This window comes from Lactuca sativa, chromosome 3 (genome assembly GCF_002870075.4).
Source record: "Lactuca sativa cultivar Salinas chromosome 3, Lsat_Salinas_v11, whole genome shotgun sequence".
Lineage (NCBI taxonomy): Eukaryota > Viridiplantae > Streptophyta > Magnoliopsida > Asterales > Asteraceae > Lactuca > Lactuca sativa.
In genome coordinates this window covers 57,494,007-57,516,244 of record NC_056625.2, presented here as the reverse complement: position 1 = coordinate 57,516,244, position 22,238 = coordinate 57,494,007, and the positions used below count along the sequence as shown (strand labels likewise).

General features: G+C 35.6%; 1 protein-coding gene across 1 annotated transcript; it reads left to right on the top strand.

The window, feature by feature from the left end:
• Positions 1–1,623: 1,623 nt before the first annotated feature.
• Positions 1,624–12,816, top strand: LOC111890089 (uncharacterized). Its single transcript, XM_052769698.1, has 4 exons — positions 1,624–1,824; positions 11,249–11,728; positions 12,170–12,302; positions 12,500–12,816. The coding sequence occupies exons 1-3, from the start codon at positions 1,624–1,626 to the stop codon at positions 12,209–12,211; spliced, it is 723 nt and encodes a 240-aa protein (XP_052625658.1). The 3' UTR covers positions 12,212–12,302; positions 12,500–12,816.
• The last annotated feature ends 9,422 nt before the right edge of the window (positions 12,817–22,238 follow it).

The following is a 22,238-nucleotide window of genomic DNA, read 5'->3' as shown; positions in this document are numbered from 1 at the left end:
CCCATTCTATGTCGTGCTCAAATCATTCATTAATCAGGTTATATTTATATTTGTTTTCCTTTGTATCTATTCTGCCATTATCGTTAGGTAAAACGAGGTGCTGAGATGTCAAGAAAGCTTCGGTTATTTAAAGATTAGATACACAAGGGCGGTTTATTATCTTATGCTCGTCCTAGGTTGCAAAGAGGAAATAAGGAAATGGTTTCTTTAGATGGTACATTTATTGTATAAAATATATTTTTGGTATAAAACACAAAGTAGATTAGATGAATGAATGTTGGTACATTTATTGCATGAAATAGATTTTTTTGTTATATAATGTATTTTATGTTGTGTTATGAGATATTAATTGTCATTTAATTTGAAAATTAATAAATCTAAAAAAAAATTTAAAATATATATTTTTTAAAACATTTAAAATTATGACACACAACGTGTGTCGTAAATTCACGTCATAAGGTTACGACATGCAAATTGCTTGCCGTCTTCCTTTATTATACACATTGTGTGTCATCTATGTGCGTCGTAAGGTTACGACACGCAAATGCGTGTTGTCTTTCTTTATGACAGGGTCTTCCTTGATATGCATTTGTGTGTCGTCCGTGGGTTTTATGACACGCAATGTGTGTCATTAAAGGGTATTTTTTTAGTAGTCATAAGAGGAATGATGATTGAAAAAGAAAAAGAATGGGAAAATCAAACCCTAACGTAATATATTGTGCAACTGAACTAAACCTATCCTAATATATGACTAAAGAAAATAAAGTCAAGAGATTTACCGGAATCGGCAGTTAACGAAGACTTCTTTAAGATTTTAAAAATGTGGAGGTTCCTGGAATCAAAAGCTACAATGGTGAGTGGTTTTGTCATCGGTTTGAATGGAGAGCATGCGATTAGGTTAGTAGAGCGAAGGGAACTTACTCCAGAGTGATAAAGCGGATTTAGGAGGGAAGGAATTAAGGAAACTTAAACCAACTTCGTGAAACTTGAATTGGGTTGCACCAATTTTAGCGATCGACGGTAGAAAAAACAAAAAGTGCGTACCCAAAATATTGTTTCCATTAGCGTTCTCTCGCTAAACACGAACCACATGGAAAAATCGACAATTTGTTTATCCCTCGTTGAACCCTCGCTAAATGCCTTCATTTTTGACTGATTAATGAGGAATCAGGGTGCATCGATAAATACTTGCAAGGTCCGCAACTGATCTCTCGCTAAATCCTCAGTAATATGCTATATGTTGAATAAATAAAGTAATTGTTTAGACCATCATAGATATGTCGTAATCCCTCGCTATAAGCCTAAAATTTGCTAGCGAATAAATCCATCGCTAAATCCACAGCTGAAACTTAGGTTTCTAGTAGTAGGTAAGATATTTTTCGTTTTGTACACATTAAGTCATTTATTTTTTTGCGCATTTGTCCATTAAACTTTTTTTTGTCTATATCTTGCCTTTATGACCGATTTGTGTGGGTTTAGCTAGTTCCCGGTGTTCTTTTCATCGCTGGCTTGGCTTTTGTCATCTTGTCCGTCAAGCTTCCGACCAACAATGTTTTTTCTGACGATTACTCATTTTCCGATAACTCCGTTTTTCCAGCGATTGCTTCTTGGTACAGGTAAAAAATGGTTTCTTGGTGGTGTAACAGCAGTGGTGGAAGGTCAGATGATGTGATAAGGGTTGTGTTGCCGGTTATTGCTGCAGATTGCGATGGTGGAAGGAGGTTGAAACAAGACTTGATGGTGGCAGAAAAATGGGTGGTCGGAGGTGATGATGGTTCTGGTAATCTCGGTGAAACCGGTGGTGGTTTAGTGGCTGATGCAAAGGTTCTTCTCGTATATATACACTACTAGAAAACAAAGGCTTTTGCTACAGGAAAATAGCTACGGAAAATTTCCGTAGGAAATAACCTACACAATACCTACGGAATAACTACGGAATGGGAAACCCTAATTTAGTAACGGAATCGCTACAAAATAGCTACGGAATAGTTACAGACAAAAATTCATAGGTATTCAGTTAGTAATTAGCTACAAAATTGCTACGGAATAGCGACGAAACTAAATCCATAGATATTCCGTAGGTAATTCCCTACAGATTAGCTACGGACTACCGACAGAAGAGAATGACTACAAAATAGCTACAGAATAGCTACAAAATAAATTTATTATTATTATTATTATTATTATTATTATTATGTTTTATTATTTGAGTATTAAAACTATTTTTTTTATCGTTTTGTTTTTACATATATATGTAATAGCCCGGAATTTCAGGCATTGTTATAATTATGATTTTGGGTGTTTTAAGAGGGGACTCGGCGAGTTGGAGCTCAGACTCGCCGAGTAGGATTGCAGATGTGGTCGCGGGTTCGCGACTGGACTCGGCGAGTCCGCGCTATTCAGCGAAACCCTAACCGTTCAGGTTTGGGACACATATAAGGGGCCTTATGGCCGTCATTGTTCATCCTAGTCCTGTGAGTGAAACCCTAATTCGATTGTGAGCGTCTGGAGCAAGGTAGAAGACCATTATTGATCTTGGAAGTATTATTTTGCAAGAAGGAGGAGGCTTGGTTAAGGGAACAACAGGAGAAGCCACATTCTGAGGGTTGGGGACACAAAGCAACGTTATTCAGGTAATAATTTCGAGTTAATCCCTTCTATGTTGATGTGTATATGGATTTAGGGTTTATTGAACCCTTTCGTGGCTAGATTGAGTGTTTACTTAGTCCCCCCATGCGACTGGAACCCTATATTGGGACCCTTGGAAGTCCAGAATGTCCCATGCCTGAGTTTTTCTGGAATCAATGGAGGTTTTGGATTGGAATCCTTATGCCTTAGGTCAAAATGTAAATTATGAGTCATGGGGTGTATTATGAGCACCGAAATGAGGACTTTACATGATGAACCAGTCTAGGAAGGCCAGACCTATGAATTGTCGGAGCAGATCTGACCTTAGAAAGCAGTTTGAGCGGTTGCATGGCATGAACTCGCCGAGTCCGATGAACAGGCTCGGCGAGTAGCTTGAAGATTAACTGGGACTCGCCGAGTTGTTCTTCAGACTCGGCGAGTTGATTCGGGGTGGCCCCGCGATTCTTCCAGGAGGAACTCGTCGAGTCAAGGGGGATACTCGACGTGTAGAAAGGGAATCTTAGAGAATCGGTGAGTTGAGGGCGAGTGGACTCTGAGTTGTTGAACTTGGCGAGTCACGGGGTGACTCGGCGAGTTAGATCGCGGATTGAGTGAAGTTCTGAGTATGGGGACTCGGCGAGTCATAGGGTTGACTCGGCGAGTAGGGTCAGTCAGGGGTTGACTTTGACCTTGCCTTTGACCAAGGATTGACCAGTGGTTCCAGGGGTATTTTGGTAATTATTGTTTATTGTTTGAGTTCAGTGCATTGGTGGCTGTCCAGAGGTGGAGATCGTATCAGTGATCGGAGCAGCTTGAGCTATCTATTCAGTCGGCAGTTTCGAGGTGAGTTATCCTCACTATATCGCTAGGGTTTATGGCACCAAGGCCAACCCTTTTATCGGATGGAAATCCGGGTAGTTGTCAGTTGTTATGATATGGGCCGGAAGGCGTTATATCTTGCAGGCCAGAAGGCATTACATGTTGTGGGCCGGAAGGCATTGCTATGTGGACCGGAAGGTCATGGCCTGGAAAGGCGTATGTGTGCATTTAGTATGTTGACTGATTCGTAGGGTGATGTTATGCTAGTGACCGGCTAGGCCGGTATCTTGAATAGAGTAATGCTATGTTATGTGGTCTGTTGATCGATTGCTGACTGTGCATTGTTATATGATTTTGTGTTATGCGTATGATTGCTAGACCTGGGGTGTGACCCGGTATGCAGGGTCATTCTATGTTCTGTTATGTTATGTATGCTTTTATGCTGATATGTATGCTTGTTATGCTGTGGGCCGGAAGACAATATGTTATGGGCCGGAAGGCATTGCATTATGGGCCGGAAGGCGATATGTTTTGGACCGGAAGGTCGTGGCCTGGAAAGGCGTGTATATGGTTGGTATTTTGGGGGTATCTCACTAAGCTTTCGGGCTTACAGTTGTGGTTTTATGTTTTCAGGTTCTCAGGAGTCTGTAGCAAGGCAAAGGCGTGATCGTACCGTTCCTCGCGTTGATGTTTTATGTTATGAACCTGGGAAAATACTCTGTTAAATAATGTATTGAAAACCTTTTTGTAACAACGTTATTAAAATGAGTGGTTTTTCAAAAGTTTTAATTGTTTTGAAATTTCGGTCGTTACAATATAAAACGTAAACAATTAAAAATAATAATATTTAGTATATCATGTATTTGTTTAATGATGTTAATTGTGCCTTAAGAACAAACATAGATAACTTTTTGTTTATTATGTATATAGTAATGGGTTCTAATTAACGAAGTTGTAAAAAAATGAAACAACAAAAAAAACATCATTTGACCCTTGAAAAATAGAAAAATAAAAAAAAGACTGTAGGTAATCTGTAGGTAATACCTACGGATTACCTACCGATTACCTTTATCCGTAGTATTTTCCTACTACAGATTTTTTTTATTTTTCTATTTTTCAAGGGTTAAATGTCGTTTTTTTCGTCTTATTTTTTCACAACTTAATTATACTTTGATTATTTTGTTTTGACCGAGTTATACATAACATAAACTTACATACAAACATATGCATCATTAGAACCCATTACTCATTTAGAAGTTTTTTTTTAAATCAAAGTTATTTTCTAAACACTAATACAAATAAGTACACACATTTACATACACACCATATGTATGTATTATGTTTAGTATATCATGTACTTGTTTAATGATGTTAATTATGGCTTAATGACAAACATAGATAGCTTTTTATTTATTATGTATATATAGTAATGAGTTCTAATGATGCATACGTTTGTTTGTAAGTTTATGTTATGTATAAATTAGTTAAAACAAAGAAATCAAAGTATAATTAAGTTGTGAAAAAATGAAACAAAAAAAACGACATTTGACCCTTGAAAAATAGAAAAATAAAAAAAAATCGTAGGTAATCCGTAGGAAAAATACATACGGATTACCTACACATTACCTTTATCTGTAGGCAATTCGTAAGTATTTTCCTACAGATTACCTATGGTCTTTTTTATTTTTCTATTTTTCAAGGGTCAAATGTCGTTTTTTTCATTTTATTTTTTTCACAACTTAATTATACTTTGATAGCTTTGTTTTGTCCGACTTATACATAATATAAACTTACATACAAACATATGCTCCATTAGAACCCAGTACTCATTAAAAAAATTTATTTTTTTTAAATCAATGTTATTTTCTAAACACAAATACAAATAAGTACACATATTTACATATACACCATATGTATGTATTTGTTTAATGATGTTAATTGTCGCTGAAGAACAATCATAGATAGTTTTTTGTTTATTATATATATAGTAATGAGTTTTGATGATGCATATAACTTGGTGAAAACAAAACAATCAAAGTATATTTGACCTTTGAAAAATATAAAAATTAAAAAATATGGTAGGTAATCTGTAGGTAAATACCAACGGATTACCTACAAATTATCTTTTTCTGTAGGTATTCCGTAGGTATTTTCCTACAGATTGCCTACGGATATTTTTTTTTTATTTTTTATTTTTCAAGGGTCAAATGTTGTTTTCTCCGTCTTATTTTTCACAACTTAATTATACTTTGATTGCTTTGTTTTGACCGATGTATACTGTAGCACCTGGTTCCTGGTATGTAAATTTTATCTAAGTGTTTTGCATTTTTAGCTTTGGACTCGGGGAGTTGTAGGCCCAACTCGTCGAGTAGAGACGGGACTTGGAACACGTTTAAGTTGGCGACTCGGCGAGTCCATATTCTGGACTCGTCGAGTCACTGCTGTCAGATGAAACCCTAAATTTCAAGGGCTTGCACCCTATTTAAACATTCTTATCCGCCCCCAAGCTGGCCCCCTTCATTCTCAGAGCTCCCTACTTCGTCCAAGCCTTGTTCCTTGTGAGATTGAAGCATTTTTTGTGTGTTTTCTTGAAGATTTTGAGAGGGAAGGAGAGTAGATGAAGAAGAGAAGAAGGAGGCCAGGCATCTTGGTGTTACTCCAGTGATTTCCTTGAGGTATAACTCAGTTTCCCTCTGTTTTCATGCTTATAGTCCCTTATAGCCCCCATGAAAGTCCTTCTTGAGCCTTTTCCCAAGCTTGAGTGTGTATTAGGGTTTGTAATAAGTTGTTTAGCTCCTAGATCTAGGCATGATTGAGCTCCAGGAGCTTGGATCTACTGCCTTTATGGAGCCATATTGCATGAAAGCCCTAGATCTACTATTTTAGTGCATTTGGAGCCCTAAAACCTTCATTTGTGTTTACTTACATGTAAAGTTGGAAACTTTACGTCTTAATCAGGCTCTAGAAACCCAGATCTATGTATGGCATGAGCTGGATTCAAGCAAAATCGAGTATATAGTATTTGAATGTGGCAGACTCAGCGAGTCGTTCATCGGAGTCGGCGAGTCGAGTCGCGAGTCCCCGAGTTTCCCCCCTTTTCGTGTTTACGGAGTGGAGTAGTGAGTCATGGGGTGTGACTCAGTGAGTCGGAAGCCAAACTCACCCATGAAGAAACTCGGCGAGTCAATGCCCTGACTCGGCGAGTCCAAGGCAATCTTCTTGCCTCAAGAACAGACTCGGCGAGTTGTTCATACAACTCGGCGAGTCTCAGCATAGAGAGTTCTTCGGATGAAGACGAACTCGACGAGTTGTTCATACAACTCGGCAAGTAGGATGAAGGACGTTTGGACATCAGATTAGAAGGAAAACTCGTCGAGTCGATGCCAAACTCGACGAGTAGAGACGAGACATTGGTCAGACAAAGGGATAGGGACTCGGCGAGTTGGCAGGCCAACTCGGCGAGTCGGGTCAACTGGAAGTTAACTTTGACTTTGACTCTTGGCTTAGTTAGGGGTAAATGGTCACTTTACCCTGAGGTCGATTAGCAGCATTTGACTGAGTGTTTTGTGGGGATTATAGACGGAGGATTTCCGGGGCAGCAGCAGGAGACAGTCAGTTCCCACGCAGATCAGCAGCTACTTTGAGGTGAGTTACCTTCCAGTAGTGGTGGGTCTATGGCCACAATGCTGGCCCACCAGGAGGATTGTATGATAGATGTTTGTCTCTATGATATTCATCTAGGCTTGCTACTACCTATGATATGTTATTGTGCTAGTATGATATGATGCTATGTGCTAGTGACAGTAGGGGGAGATAGTCCCCCATAACACCGGTCGATAGGGCTGAAGGGGCGGTCATGCCCAGCCATGCTAGATAGTTTATGAGATATATGTGTTATGTGGTAGTGGTAGGGGGTGAAATAGTCCCCAGTATCCGGTCGAGAGGACCGAAGGGGAGACCAGCACCCAGATATGCTAGTCAGTATCCGGTCGAGAGGACCGAAGGGGAGGCAAGCTCCCAGGTAGACTGATCAGTGTCCGGTCGAGAGGATCGAAGGGGAGGCCAGCTCCCAGATATACTAGACAGTATCCGGTCGAGAGGACCGAAGGGGTAGGTCGGGCACCCAGATATACCTGACAATATTTGTATGTTCTATGATTGTATGGTATGTGTTATGTTGGGGGAACTCACTAAGCTTTGTGCTTACAGTTTTTAGTTTTGGTTTCAGGTACCTCTTCTTCGAAGGGGAAGGAGCTGGTGCGGTAGCGGCCCATCACACACACACCTTGTATTCCGCACTATGAGATCCTCCTGGAAAATCATACTCTGACTTTATTATGTTTTTATGAAATGTTTTTCAAGACATGCGTTAACTTTTATGAAATGATATGATCAGTGAACGTTTTATTTCTAAGGTTCGCTAAGAATATGTTTTAAAAATGAAATTTTTGGCTCGTATTTTTGGGATATTACATATACATAACATAAACTTACATACAACCATATGCATCATTAGAACCCATTACTCATTTAGAAGTTTTTTTTTTAAATCAAAGTTATTTTCTAAACACGAATACAAATAAGTACACACATTTATATACACATCATATGTATGTATTATGTTTAGTATATCATGTACTTGTTTAATGATGTTAATTATGGCTTAATGACAAACATATATAGTTTTTTGTTTATTATGTATATATAGTAATGGGTTCTAATGATGCATACATTTGTTTGTAAGTTTATGTTATGTATAAATTGGTTAAAACAAAGCAACCAAAGTATAATTAAGTTGTGAAAAAAAATGAAACGAAAAAAACGACATTTGACCCTTGACAAATAAAAAAATAAAAAAAATTCGTAGGTAATCCATAGGAAAATACCTACGGATTACCTACACATTACCTTTATTTGTAGGCAATCCGTAGGTATTTTCCTACAGATTACCTACCGTTTTTTTTTCTATTTTTTAAGGGTCAAATGTCGTTTTTTTTCATTTTATTTTTTTCACAACTTAATTATACTTTGATAGCTTTGTTTTGTCCGACTTATACATAATGTTAACTTACATACAAACGTATGCACTATTAGAACCCAATACTCATTAAAAAAAATTATTATTTAAATCAATGTTATTTTCTAAACACAAATACAAATAAGTACACATATTTACATATACACCATATGTATGTATTATGTTTAGTATATCATGTATTTTTGTTTATTGATGTTAATTGTCGCTTAAGAACAAACATAGATAGTTTTTTGTTTATTATATATATATTAATGAGTTCTAATGATGCATATAACTTGGTGAAAACAAAACAATCAAAGTATACTTAAGTTGTGAAAAAAATGAAACGAAAAAACGATATCTGACCTTTGAAAAATAGAAAAATTAAAAAATATGGTAGGTAATTTGTAGGTAAATACCTACGCATTACCTACAAATTACCTTTATCTGTAGGTATTCCGTAGGTATTTTCCTACAGATTACCTACGATTTTTTTTTTATTTTTTTATTTTTCAAGGGTCAAATGTCGTTTTTTTCGTCTTATTTTTTTCACAACTTAATTATACTTTGATTGCTTTGTTTTGACCGAGTTATACATAACATAAACTTACATACAAACATATGCATCATTAGAACCCATTACTCATTTAGAAGTTTTTTTTTTTTTTTTTTTTTTTTTTTTTTTTTTTTTTTTTAAATCAAAGTTATTTTCTAAACACGAATACAAATAAGTACACACATTTACATACACACCATATGTATGGCTTAATGACAAACATAGATAGTTTTTTGTTTATTATGTATATATAGTAATGGGTTCTATTGATGCACACGTTTGTTTGTAAGTTTATGTTATGTATAAATTGGTTAAAACAAAGCAATCAAAATATAATTAAGTTGTGAAAAAAAAAATGAAACAAAAAAAAAACGACATTTGACCCTTGAAAAATAGAAAAAAAAAATCGTAGGTAATCCGTAGGAAAATACCTACGGATTACCTACAGATTACCTTCCATAGGTATTTTCCTACAGATTACCTACGGTCTTTTTTATTTTTCTATTTTTCAATGGTTAAATGTCGTTTTTTTTCGTTTTATTTTTTTCACATCTTAATTTTACTTTGATCGTTTTGTTTTGACAGAGTTATACATAACATAAACTTACATACAAACGTGTGCACCATTTGAACCCATTACTCATTTAGAAGTTTTTTTTTTTTTTTTTTTTTTTTTTTTTTTTTTTTTAATATCAATGTTATTTCTAAACAAAAATATAAATAAGTACAAACATTTACATACACATCGTATGTATGTATTATGTTTAGTATATTATGTATTTGTTTAATGATGTTAATTGTAGCTTAAGAACAAACATAGATAACTTTTTGTTTATTATGTATATATAGTAATGGGTTCTAATGATGCATACGTTTGTTTGTAAGTTTATCTAATGTATAACTTGGTTAAAACAAAGCAATCAAAATATATTTAAGTTGTTAAAAAAACGAAACGATAAAAACGATATTTGACCTTTAAATAATAGAAAAATTAAAAAATATGGTAGGTAGTCTGTAGGTAAATACCTACGGATTACCTACATATTACCTTTATCTGTAGGCAATCCGTAGGTATTTACCTACAAATTACCTACGATCTTTTTTTTTTTATTTTTCTATTTTTCAACGGTCAAATGTCGTTTTTTCGTTTTATTTTTTTCACAACTTAATTATACTTTGATAGCTTTGTTTTGTCCGACTTATACATAATATAAACTTACATACAAACGTATGCACCATTAGAACCCAGCACTCCTTAAAAAAAATTATTTTTTTAAATCAATGTTATTTTCTAAACACAAATACAAATAAGTACACATATTTACATATATACCATATGTATGTATTATGTTTAGTATATCATGTATTTGTTTAATGATGTTAATTGTCGCTTAAGAACAAACATAAATAGTTTTTTTTATTATATATATAGTAATGAATTCTAATGATCCATATAACTTAGTGAAAACAAAACAATCAAAATATTTAAATTGTGAAAAAAATGAAATGAACGATATTTGACCTTTGAAAAATAGAAAAATTTAAAAATATGGTAGGTAATCTGTAGGTAAATACATACGGATTACCTTTATCTGTAGGTATTCCGTAGGTATTTATCTACAAATTTCTTACGGTCTTTTTTATTTTTTTTATTTTTCAACGGTCAAATGTCGTTTTTTTTTTGTTTTATTTTTTTTTTCACAAGTTAATTAAACTTTGATTGCTTTGTTTTGACTGATTTATACATAACACAATTGACATCGTTTTGCAAAGCAAGATATCTTCCAAAATTATTGAGAAACTAATTTTGCTTATAACATCTAGATTCAATAGTTTTGTTAAAATCTATTTTGGAAATTATGTGGAACCTATTATTTGCCAAAAAAGTAGTTCCATAAACATTTTACATTTTGCAAAATCTGTTTTTATAAAATATATGATCATTATGTTAGGTATATATAAAAGACTGTCAAAATACGTTATAACTCAAGAAAAAGTATATTATTTTAATGGTTAAAATGGGTTTTAAGTATATTATTTAAAATTTAAAATTATTATTTTAAAAACATGAAAAATGTTAAATAATAAGGTAGTAATAATTTATTTATAAAACTTAGTACTTATATTTTTAATTAACTTAATATTTGATTACCTACACATTTCCTACTATTTGGGTTACCTACCCATTTCCAACGAGCCAAAATTGATAAAACCCGTTGCAACTTCAGTGGTCAAAATTTTCTAATGTCCCGCCTGATATAATTTCCCTCCCATCCTCCGATTTCTCTGATCTCCCTCCACCCTATTTGGATTCCACTGTGGTTTCCAGAATCGATCAACGCCATCCCCACTGCTTTCGACTCATCTTCACCATATCTCATGTCGCCCCTTTGCCTTCTCCTAGTCTCTCATCGTACATCGCGATCATCGATTCAGATTCAGATTCCACCACCAGTCTATTTCAACGCCACTGCTCCACCAAATCTAAACCTCGTTGGAAACCCTTACCGGTTCACCTCATCACCGCCGCCACCGATTTAGAAAGACGAAGCTCGCTGGAAACCCTCACCATCGTTGTCAACCTTGCGGGTTACACGGTCATCCACCATCATCATCCAGGATCCGTATCCGATCACCCACCGCTGTCAGCCACCATTGTAAATCTACCGTCGTCAATCAGCTGCCATCCTCAGCTTTGCTTTTGTAAGGTAAATTAATAGAAGATAGCCTAAGTTAGTTTGAACGATTGAGAAAGTTTGAAATTATAGATATGCATTCAAATCCAATCTAATGACCTTGATTGTCAAACCCCTAACTTTTGTTATAATTTTCAAATGGAGTTGTTTTATATGTATGTTTATAACTTCTGTTATAATCTATTTCTATTTGTGCCTTGTAAGTCGTGAAGTGCAACAAGGTTGAATAGATTAGTTTTAACAATTATTAGAAACATGCTTCATGTGGAATTACACGTATTTTGATCATAATCATTTTAAATAAATTATTTTTACTTATTTATATTAAATAACTTATTTGATATTTCATATATAATTAGAGTTTTTTTTTTCAATCTTCTTAGAACCAATATTAAATAATTAGCTAACAAACTTGGCTTTCATGTTAAAGAAGCTTACTAATGCTATATGCAGGAAAGCATAATGCTTTTGGAAGTTGGAACTTGGAAGATATAGTAAGCTTGCTGAAGTTTAAGAGTCAGGTGTTTGGAAATTGTATGTAGTTCATGCGACACATTCTTGCTTGTTGTTGGCTTGTTGCTTTCAGGTAGTATACAATCAACGATTTTTACGTAAATAATGATCCAATTTTATTAATAAAGTATTTTTGGATTTTAAAAGCAAAGTACATTGCTATTATGGATAGTATGCTCTTTTAATGAAATAAAAGTAAAGTACATTGCTATCATGTTTTAAAGTTGAATTGCATTTACTAACTCGATGTGCTTTTCTTGCCATTTTTAGGTAAACGAGTTGTGACAACAAGTGTCAAACATGCAACACGCCATGGAACAAATGTAAAGTCAAATGTATTTGCAAATGGAACAAAAGTGAAATGAAATGGAATTGCAAATGCAACTACAATTGGCGGTCTTTTATGAGAAAATTCAACCCGTCCGGTAGTCCACTAAGTAATTCTTAGTTTTTGTTTTAAAACACTTAATGAATGTTATGTTATTGATTAGTTCTTAGTTTTTTCATGACATTGTAATGGTATTTTGAGTATTTGAATGTATGAATGTTATGTTATTGACCATTTTAATGTTAATGAATATAATAGTATTTTGACTATTATTATAATTATTTTTGTGGTTATTTTTGGGTTACTTTTGAGCATAAAATTTGGATATTTTTTAAATTATAAATTTAATATAGCAACAGATTTGTGACATAATTGTATTCAATAAAAGCTGTCAAAAAAATTGTAGGTATTCTGTAGGAAATAGAGTCCAATACAGTCCGTAGGTATTCTGTAGGAAAAAGGAGGTGGTAGGTATTCTGTAGGAAAATAATCTGTAGGTACTCTGTAGTAAATAAAGTTTGTAGGTATTCTGTAGGAAAATAAACCCGTAGGTAATCTGTAGGTAATCCGTAGTAAAAGATTTTCGTAGGTGTTCTGTAGGTAAATTTCCGACAGAACATTCCGTAGGAAAGCGGTAGGAAAGTTTGTAGGTGTGTCGTAGGAAAAAAATTACCAACGGTGTTTTTTCCTACAACCTGTTTTTTTGTAGGAATACTGTAGGTAACGCCTTGCACCTACAGATCTCCTACGAATACTGCTGTAGGTAATTACCTACTTTTCTAGTAGTGATATCCATGATGACCGGAGTCTCGTAGGAAAAACCATGCTCTTTGGAGACTCGTTGGAGAAGATGACCAGAATCTCGTTGGAGCTGCAAAGAACATTGAAAACAGGTTAAACCCATAGCAACTCGGCATGAGTGTAAGAGATGGACAAAAAAAGAAGTTTAATAGGCAAATGTGGACAAAAAAAAATTAGTGAATAAATAAATGTGTAAAAAACGAAAAATATATTATCTTTTTGAGTACCTTTTATAAAATAAATGAGTCTTTGACTTTCTGTTGCAAATGGATTATCGTTATAGTGAAAATACGACAATAGATGAGATGATCTCTTAACCTTTCAAATAATAAGTGGGTTCGTTGGTACTGAAAGTTTGAATTGAATTACTAAAAATGAATGGTGCATAATAACGACCTATCATTTGTGTGTACTGTGTAGCTTTCATTTTCCTCCAAAGTTTACTTTGAAAATTGAAGTCAAAGTAGCAAAACTTACTCGTGCTTCCTTTTAAATATAGTAAATTCCAGAAATGGTCCCTATAGTTGGTACAAGGTCACAGTTTTAGTCAAAGTTTCAAAATTTTCACAATTGTTTCTATTTCCATCAACTTTGCTGATTTTGAGTTTTTGGCTAACCCCTTTTGACTTTGCCGTTAAGTTTAATTTAAAAAGATATTTTTTGCCCGTTACAAATTTAGCTTTGATATTTGCATGTTTTTATTAGGGAATCTAAGGTATAAGATAATGGGAATTGATTTAATAACTAAGCCCAGTTAGTGGTTGTATATGAAAACGAATCAGATATTATTACGAAATTATGTTGAATAATTAAAGTATTTCTAACTATGCTATAATTATAAATTATACGTGTATGTGGTTTGTTTTCTCAGGAAATTTAATTAGTATAGAACAAGATCGTAGAGGTGAGAATTATTTGATCCGGAACCGAAAAACCTGAAAATCATATCGAACCGAAATCGATTTCATACCAAACCATATTTAAATTCGGTTTTTGGTTTGGTCCGAGATCAAACCAAATTATGAATTGGGTTTTTGGTCTCATGAAGTTTAAAGTTTAAACCAACCCGAATCGAAAAAACTGAATTTCATAAAGTAATTACTTAAAAAATATATTATATATTTCATTGTTTGATTCATGATCCTAATTCTTATTGCGCATATGTCATTTCGTTTTAAGATCATCAATATTTTATATATTAAATAAAAATATTAGTTATAAAGTAAAAATCATTATAGCTAGTACTAGGACCATTTTATCATTTTATGTATTAAACCTTGAATCTCTTCGTATGAAACTTTAGATCTTTATGTTTGCAACTTTAGGTTTTTATTTTAAACAATTCTAATTTATGTTTGGACAACATTAATTTTTTTTTAAGTTAATATTTGGTTTTCTTGGTTTTCAAACCGAACCAAATTGAATTAGAATTCGGTTTTCGGTTTGCCATAGAGAATTTGAATTCGATTTGGTTCGATTTTCGAATTGGAACAAAAAAATTTCAAACCGAGGAAACCGATTCGAGAAAACTAAAGAACCTATAAACCGAATTGATTCCCAACCCTACAAGATAGAGATAAAGTTGAAGAGTAAAAGATATATGTAGTTGTACTACATGTTTAATTTATTGAATGCTTTTATTTCACATGATGTTGAAGTTAACAATTAAACTGATTATTATCTACAACTCCATAGCTTATCTTCAAATGCATTTTGTTCCCATTGAACTTATTATTCTCTACAATGACAATTTGGCACTTGTTTGATAATAAATCGATAGATAGCTTATCTTTAATTATAAATAATTTCTTCTTTTTGTTTTCTTTTTATGTATAGAACAACCGGCTTTAAAATTTTAATTCGAGACATATTTTTTATAAAAAAAATCAATGTTAATAACTTAACATGTACATATTATATCAATCAAATTTAAAAATTTACTTACTTGTTTGTATTATTTGTTCAATTACATACCCTCACCTTTCGAATTATTTCTATTGTAATTGCCAATCCACCTTGAACAATTGAACCTAAATTGTAGGAGTTTATGTGATTGTGATTTATCTCGACTTTTGTTGTCACAAATTTGAAACAATGACCGCGAAATACTGAAACTGTAATGCTAGTATTCTTTTTCATTGATGTATAATTCATTTGACCCTAAAGCCCAAATGTAATTTTAAAATTTGAGTTGGGATTTTCATATAAGTGACATGGGCATTTAATGTCTTTTTATTGGTATATAAATTCCAATTATTATTAATAATAAATGTAACAAACCTAACAAGCATGCAACTGTATTGTCATTAATGCATTATTATTTGTCTTCTAACTTTTTAATAAAGTAGTATTAAGGGAAAGATTTGATCAGACGACCCTTACAATTGGAGGGCCGTGCCACCGCACCACCTGCACACCCCCGGCCCCTATCAAATAGCATCATTGGTGCCTTCTAAAAACTAGGGACAGTTTGTTAACAAGGTTTAATTGTAGCTAAAAAAGGTTAGTAACTATAAATTTGTACTTTACATATGTAGCGTGGATATGGAAATATAGAAAATTTAAAGTAAGATGGAAGATTGTGATTCATAATTATATTTTGACATAAAGATCTTGGGCAATTATATGCGTCATTATCAATGGAGTGATTTGCTTGGACCTGATAGGGAAAGCAACGATGCCAAGTCCCACCACACAGAAATTTTGGCTTCGTATTTACATCTATTTGTGGTAAGGAATGTATGTCATTTGTCAAACATGTGGAATATAGGTGATTGATGATTTGATGAATCATTCCACTGTCAATGTGCGTATTTTGTTGAAGTTATCGAAAAGTTTCAATAATCTATCAATAACTTTCATGTTTGACCTCTAAGAACTTCACCTCAGGGCTTAAATGTCAGTAGTATAGAACCCAATACTGGTGATACGTTTCTGCTTATGTTATAATACATGTTATCACTCTTTCTCGCTTTATCTATCTCACTTTCTAAATTTTGTACAAGTCATGTGCTTCACAGAAAGAAAAAGTTTAGTAAGGTTTCTGGTCCTGTATTTGTCTCTGACCATAACTATCTCATCTGGAGCCACTACCATATCTGCAAACCAGTCTCTGTCTGGAGACTATACAATCATATCCAAAGGTGAACAATTCGAGCTGGGTTTCTTCAAAGCAGGCAACTCTTCCAAGTATTACATAGGCATCTGGTATAAGAAGCTCTATTCCAATCCTCCTACCATTGTTTGGGTAGCAAACAGAGAAACACCCATCTCTGATAGATTCCGTTCAGAATTAAAAATCGTTGATGGTAATTTGGTGCTCTTGAATGAGTCCAAGTTCCAGATTTGGTCCACAAATGTCTCCACCACCACCACTTTGAAGTCTGCAATAGCTGTTCTATCCTTGTCCTCCAAACGTCAACCAACTGCTTCTCGTTCTAGTGCTGAAGATGAATAAAGAGGTGTCGCCAATGCTGTAGCTGAAACATGTTGGCTACATAACTTACTTTGTGAACTACACTCACCTCTTAACAAGGAAACTATGGTTTATTGCGATAATCTCAGTGCTGTGTGCTTGTCTACCAATCCAGTTCAACATCAACACACAAGGCATATAGAGATGGATATTCACTTTATGCGTGACAAGGTTGCCACCGGTTGCATCTGTGTTCTTCGTTTTCCTTCTAGTCTTCGATATGCCGATATTTTCACCAAAGGACAACCATAATCTCTTTTCACAGAGTTCCGATCCAGTTTCCAGTTTGAGTGTTCAATCTAGACCTCTTGCTCAAACTGTGGGGGAATATTAGTGAACTTGTATATGTCGGGTATATATATATTTTTCAGTTTAGCCCATTATTTTGGCCCAAGATAGCCCTTTGCATTATGTGTGATGTATATATATTCCATATCAATGCAAAATATTGATTAAGGGAAAATATCATTTGTAATAGCTTCAAGTTTTCATCCACACCAGGATGTTTAAGCTTTTATTTATTCTCAAAGGTAGTATATATTTCTGCCATTAATGACTTCTAATGAGCTCTAATCATAGTTGTTGCTGATTTTTCTTTTTACATGTATTTTCTAAATGAATCTCTTGTGGAATTAATGTGTTTAATTAGATTTGTTATGAGATTCCATCATTTATGTTTGATAAGATTGAATCTAGATAGGTTTCATGTTGGAAGTAACTACAAAGAGTAGAGTCTATATATATGTACGTAGTTTTGTGGATCAAAAAAGAGAACACCCCCCCCCCCCCCCCCCCCCCCCCCCCCTCCTACCTCCACCCCCAATGTGCTTTAAAGAATAAAAAACCAAAGGAGAAAAAAAGAACAATATGTGTTGTTTTATGTTCTTCCCAGGTTAATGAATTTATGTTATGACCCTTAAATGTTTACGGTTACTCACTTATGGGGGTTTGTCAGCATCATGTATTTAGGAAGCACATAAATAGTTTAGTTTTATTCATAAGTTCTATATTATGTTTTGTAATCAAGGAGAAGGAACCACATGAAAGACTTTTTAGACAAGAAATGATACATAGATGATATCACTCTATCCATGGAAAAGTATAAGGTTTTTTAAATTAGGCACTCTCATGTCCTTCTAAATTATCATTTTATATTTTTGTAGGTTCAATGAAATAAATTGAGATTTCGAGTTTTTTTTTTTCTATCTTATTAACCATCTTTTTTATCGTGTAAAATTGAATCACATCTATGTTTTATTAGAGATTAAAATCGAACAGAAGGATGGAGTTTGTCAGGGCTAAATCTTTATCTCCACTAATTGACTTCCACTCTTAAATTAGAAGGGCTAAATTTTTATCTCAATTAATAACTATGAACTTATTTTGTTTTATAGATAGATGAACACATTTCATATCTTTTTTTTTTCTTTTTAATATTTTTCTTTTTCTCTTTATTTTTTTTATATTACTTTTGGTCAACTGCCACATGACTACGGAAGGGGTAGAGGAAGAGGCTTCCAAAGTGGTTATAAGTAGGGTTTAGACAAAGGAGGTCAAGGAGGACATGCTATAAGCCTATAACCTTATTAGGTATGGTCTTAAATGTGTTTCAAATTATGTTTAAAACAATGAGGAGTAGTTGGAGTACAAAATTGTTGGGGAAAGTGTTACATGAACAAATGCTATTTTTACACATAATGAACCATCTAAATAAAGTAAATGATATTTTACCTTTTGTCTGAGAACCTAATGTCTAAATTACCTGGCCTATTTGAAAATCATGGCAAATCATATTCTATTATGTAAAATTATAAATTAGTGGAAGTAGGATTGTTCCAAATTACCCTATTTCAATATTGTGGAAAACATATGCTTTGATTTTTTTTTCTTATTATTAAGTATTGCATTTTGAAGAATCTACCCGATATAGCAACATATTTTTAATTTAACTTTCTTTTTAAGCAATATTCTTTGATATAATTATATATGTGAAGTCCTTTCGTACTAAGCTATGGATCCATTTCCTTTCATTTTCAGTTATATAAAGTTTTAACTAATTTTTAATTTCAGTATGCTTTATATAAAAGTGGATCAAAATGGGCTTTTTCCATTCAAAGTAACCTATGAAATATTTTAACTCAAGAAAAAAAAATGGACTTAGCTGAAGCTAATTTCCTTTCATATTATGGAAATTTTCATAACTATTCATAAATTACCATTTTGAATTTTCCTTAAGATTGTAACATCCCGAGTTCAGGAGTGCAAGTTCAAGGTTCAAAGTGTAAATGTGAAAGAGCAACTCGGCGAGTCTATGGGTGGACTCGGCAAGTAGGGTCGTGATTTTAGTCGCGTGTTTAGTGGCCAACTCGGCGAGTCGGCGGCTGGACTCGGCGAGTTGGTGCTGAGTGGAGAAAACCCTAATTCGGGGGTTGAGCCCTATATAAAGAACATGATATCCTCTCCCCCAGCCTCTTTACCTTCCCCCTAGAGTTCCAGAAGCCCTAGATTCGTGTGAGCTTTCCTTGTGAGAGATTGGAGCCTTTGTGGAGGGAATCTTGGGGAGAAATCGAAGAGCAAGAAGGTTAGAGCAAGGGGCTTTGCAGAGATTCAGCTTATTCTTCAGTTGGAGCTTTCATTTGAGGTAATAATCTGCTGATTGAGCTTTTGTGCATCTAGATCTATCATTTGTGGGGTTTTTGGGGCATAAATGAGGTCCATCTCAAGTTTGGTGTAAGATCTGAGGTTGCTACCTCAGATCTAGGTTGTTAATAATCCAGAAAGCCATAAAGTCTATGCACAAGAGTTGTGGGTGAAGTTCTTTTGTCCCAAACCCTAGCCCTAGAGTATATTATGCTTAGATCTCTTTGGATTCACGTAAAGTTTGCCACTTTACGTGATGGATGGCTTGTAGAAGAGTAGATCTATGGATTAGAGACCCTGTATGGCTTGGAAAGCCTATGTATGAGTTAAGAGCTAGTGGTACTCGGCGAGTCACATGGGTGTACTCGGCGAATTGCTTGAAGATGGGCAGGAACTCGACGAGTTGGAAGAACAACTCGGTGAGTTGGTTGAAGATAGCCTTGGACTTGGTGAGTCTGTTCTTGGACTCGGCGAGTCTGGTCGTGAGGTCCTAACTTTCTTCTGGTTGAGCCGTGAATCGGTGAGTCAAGGGAGGACTTGGTGAGTTGAGTGCGAGGGGACTCAGAGTTGTGGGACTCGGCGAGTCTCGGGGTGACTCGGCGAGTTGAGTCACGGATTGGGGGAAATTCTGAGCATGGGGACTCGAAGAGTCATCGGGTTGACTCGGCGAGTAGAGTCAGTCAAGAGGTTGACTTTGACTTTGACTTTGACCAAGGGTTGACCAGTTGACTTCCAGGGGCATTTTGGTAATTGTTGACATTTGTTTTGAGTTCAGTGTTGGTGTTGGCTAGTGGTGGAGATCGTGTCAGTGGTCGGAGTAGTTCGATCGTATCTTTTCAGTCGGCAGTTGCGAGGTGAGTTATCCTCACTATATCAACAGGGTCTAAGGCACCAAGGCTGACCTTTTATCAGATTGTAATCCGGGTATCATTGTTATGTTATTACTTTGCTATGTTTGCATCCTGGTAGTTAGGATGGTATATGTTAGAGACCTGGTTAAGGTCGGTATCCTGGTATATAGGATGATGCTATGCTAGTGACCGGTTAGGTCGGTATCCTGGTTAGGATGATGTTATGTTATGTGATCTGCTAGATCGGCTTGATTGAATGGGAATTGTTATATGATTGAATGTTTATGTGCACATGGTTGTTGGACTGAGGTTGGGTTGAGGCGGGTCCTGCTTTGTGCTGTAGGCCAACATACCCAGGGCGGACCGGTTGTCCCGAAGGCCCAGCGAGTGGTCCAGATAGGCTGTAGGCCCCAAGAGGGCATACCAGACGTGCCGAGGCTCGAAGAGTGGACCAGGCCGATTGAAGGCCCAGTGCGGGCGGACCAGTCATACTGTAGACTCAGAGAGTGGACCAGGTGAATTGATGGCTCGGTGCGGGCGGACCAATCACACTGTAGACTCGATATGTATGGCTAGACTCGGAGGGTGGACCAGGTGGACTGAAGGCCGGTGCGGCGGACCAGTCACACAGTAGACCCGAAGTGCATGGCTGTTCCGTGTTTTGATATGATATGGCATGTTGTGCGTGTATGGTATCTGTGGTTGGTATTTTAGGGGTATCTCACTAAGCTTTCGGGCTTATAGTTGTGGTTTAAATGTTTTTCAGGTTCTTCAGGAGACCGTGGCAAGGCAAATGCGTGATCTTACCGCTCCTCATGATTATGTTTTATGTTGTGGTTCTGGGAAGACTCTGATAATGATTGTATTGAAAACCTTTTTGTAATAACTTTATGAAACCGGGTTGTTTTTGAAAAGTTTAAATTGTTTGAAATTTTTGAGTGTTACAAGTTGGTATCAGAGCCTTGGTTTGAGCGAATTGGAGAAACATTCGTGTGAATCCAGACTCAAATCAAGGAGAGTTTCAAAAGAGAATTTAAAATGGTTTTCAAAATGAGTAAAGGAGGACGCGGAGGTACGATCAGCCGGAGCCAGTATGTAACCCTAAAATACCGTACATGATATTTGTTTTGAGTTATGATAGAACAGCATGCTAGTACTAGACTAGGGATCTTTAGGATTTCATGATAATGTTGCATGATTTATGATGCCTGCTAGCCTAGGGTTTCTTCTGTGGGAGGTTTCCAGTGTTCCTCTAGGAGTGAGGGTTGAGTGCTTGTTATGTATGTTCTTCACTAGGGTGTTGTGGTGATAATTGATATAAATATGGGTAAGTGTGGAAGGTAGTATGGGCCCATACTACTGAAAGCATAGGACCCATACACGTATCAAAGAAGCCACAACCTCTAGGGTTGGGTTGGGGGTTGGTTCCCGGGATAGTGGGAAGTATATGAGATCTTGCGATGTTTTTCAGTATGGTGGTTACGAGGCATGCTGGGAGTGGATCCAGGTCAGGATCGGGAGTAGGAGAGGGCGGTCAGGGTGGGTCAGTACCGCCTGAGGTTATTGGTCAGATGAGCACAGGCAAGTTGGACGCTAGGATTCGTGAGATCCTGCATGATGAGGTTGCTGCGTTGTTCCGGGCCGAGTTGCCGAAACTGTTTGGGTCGATCAAGACCGCCATGATTGAGTATTTTGATGAGCGCTATGCAGCTCTCACAGAGACGGCTGCCGCAACGGCTACAACGGCTGTAGCAGCGGTAGGGGGAGGAGCCGATCGAGGTTTTCAGTATCGGGACTTCGATAATACGAAGCCTCCTACCTTCGATGGGGTTCAGGACCCGATTGTTGCTATGAGATGGTTATCGGACGTGGAGTGGTGTTTCTTCACGTGTTCATGCCCTGCTGATCAGAGGG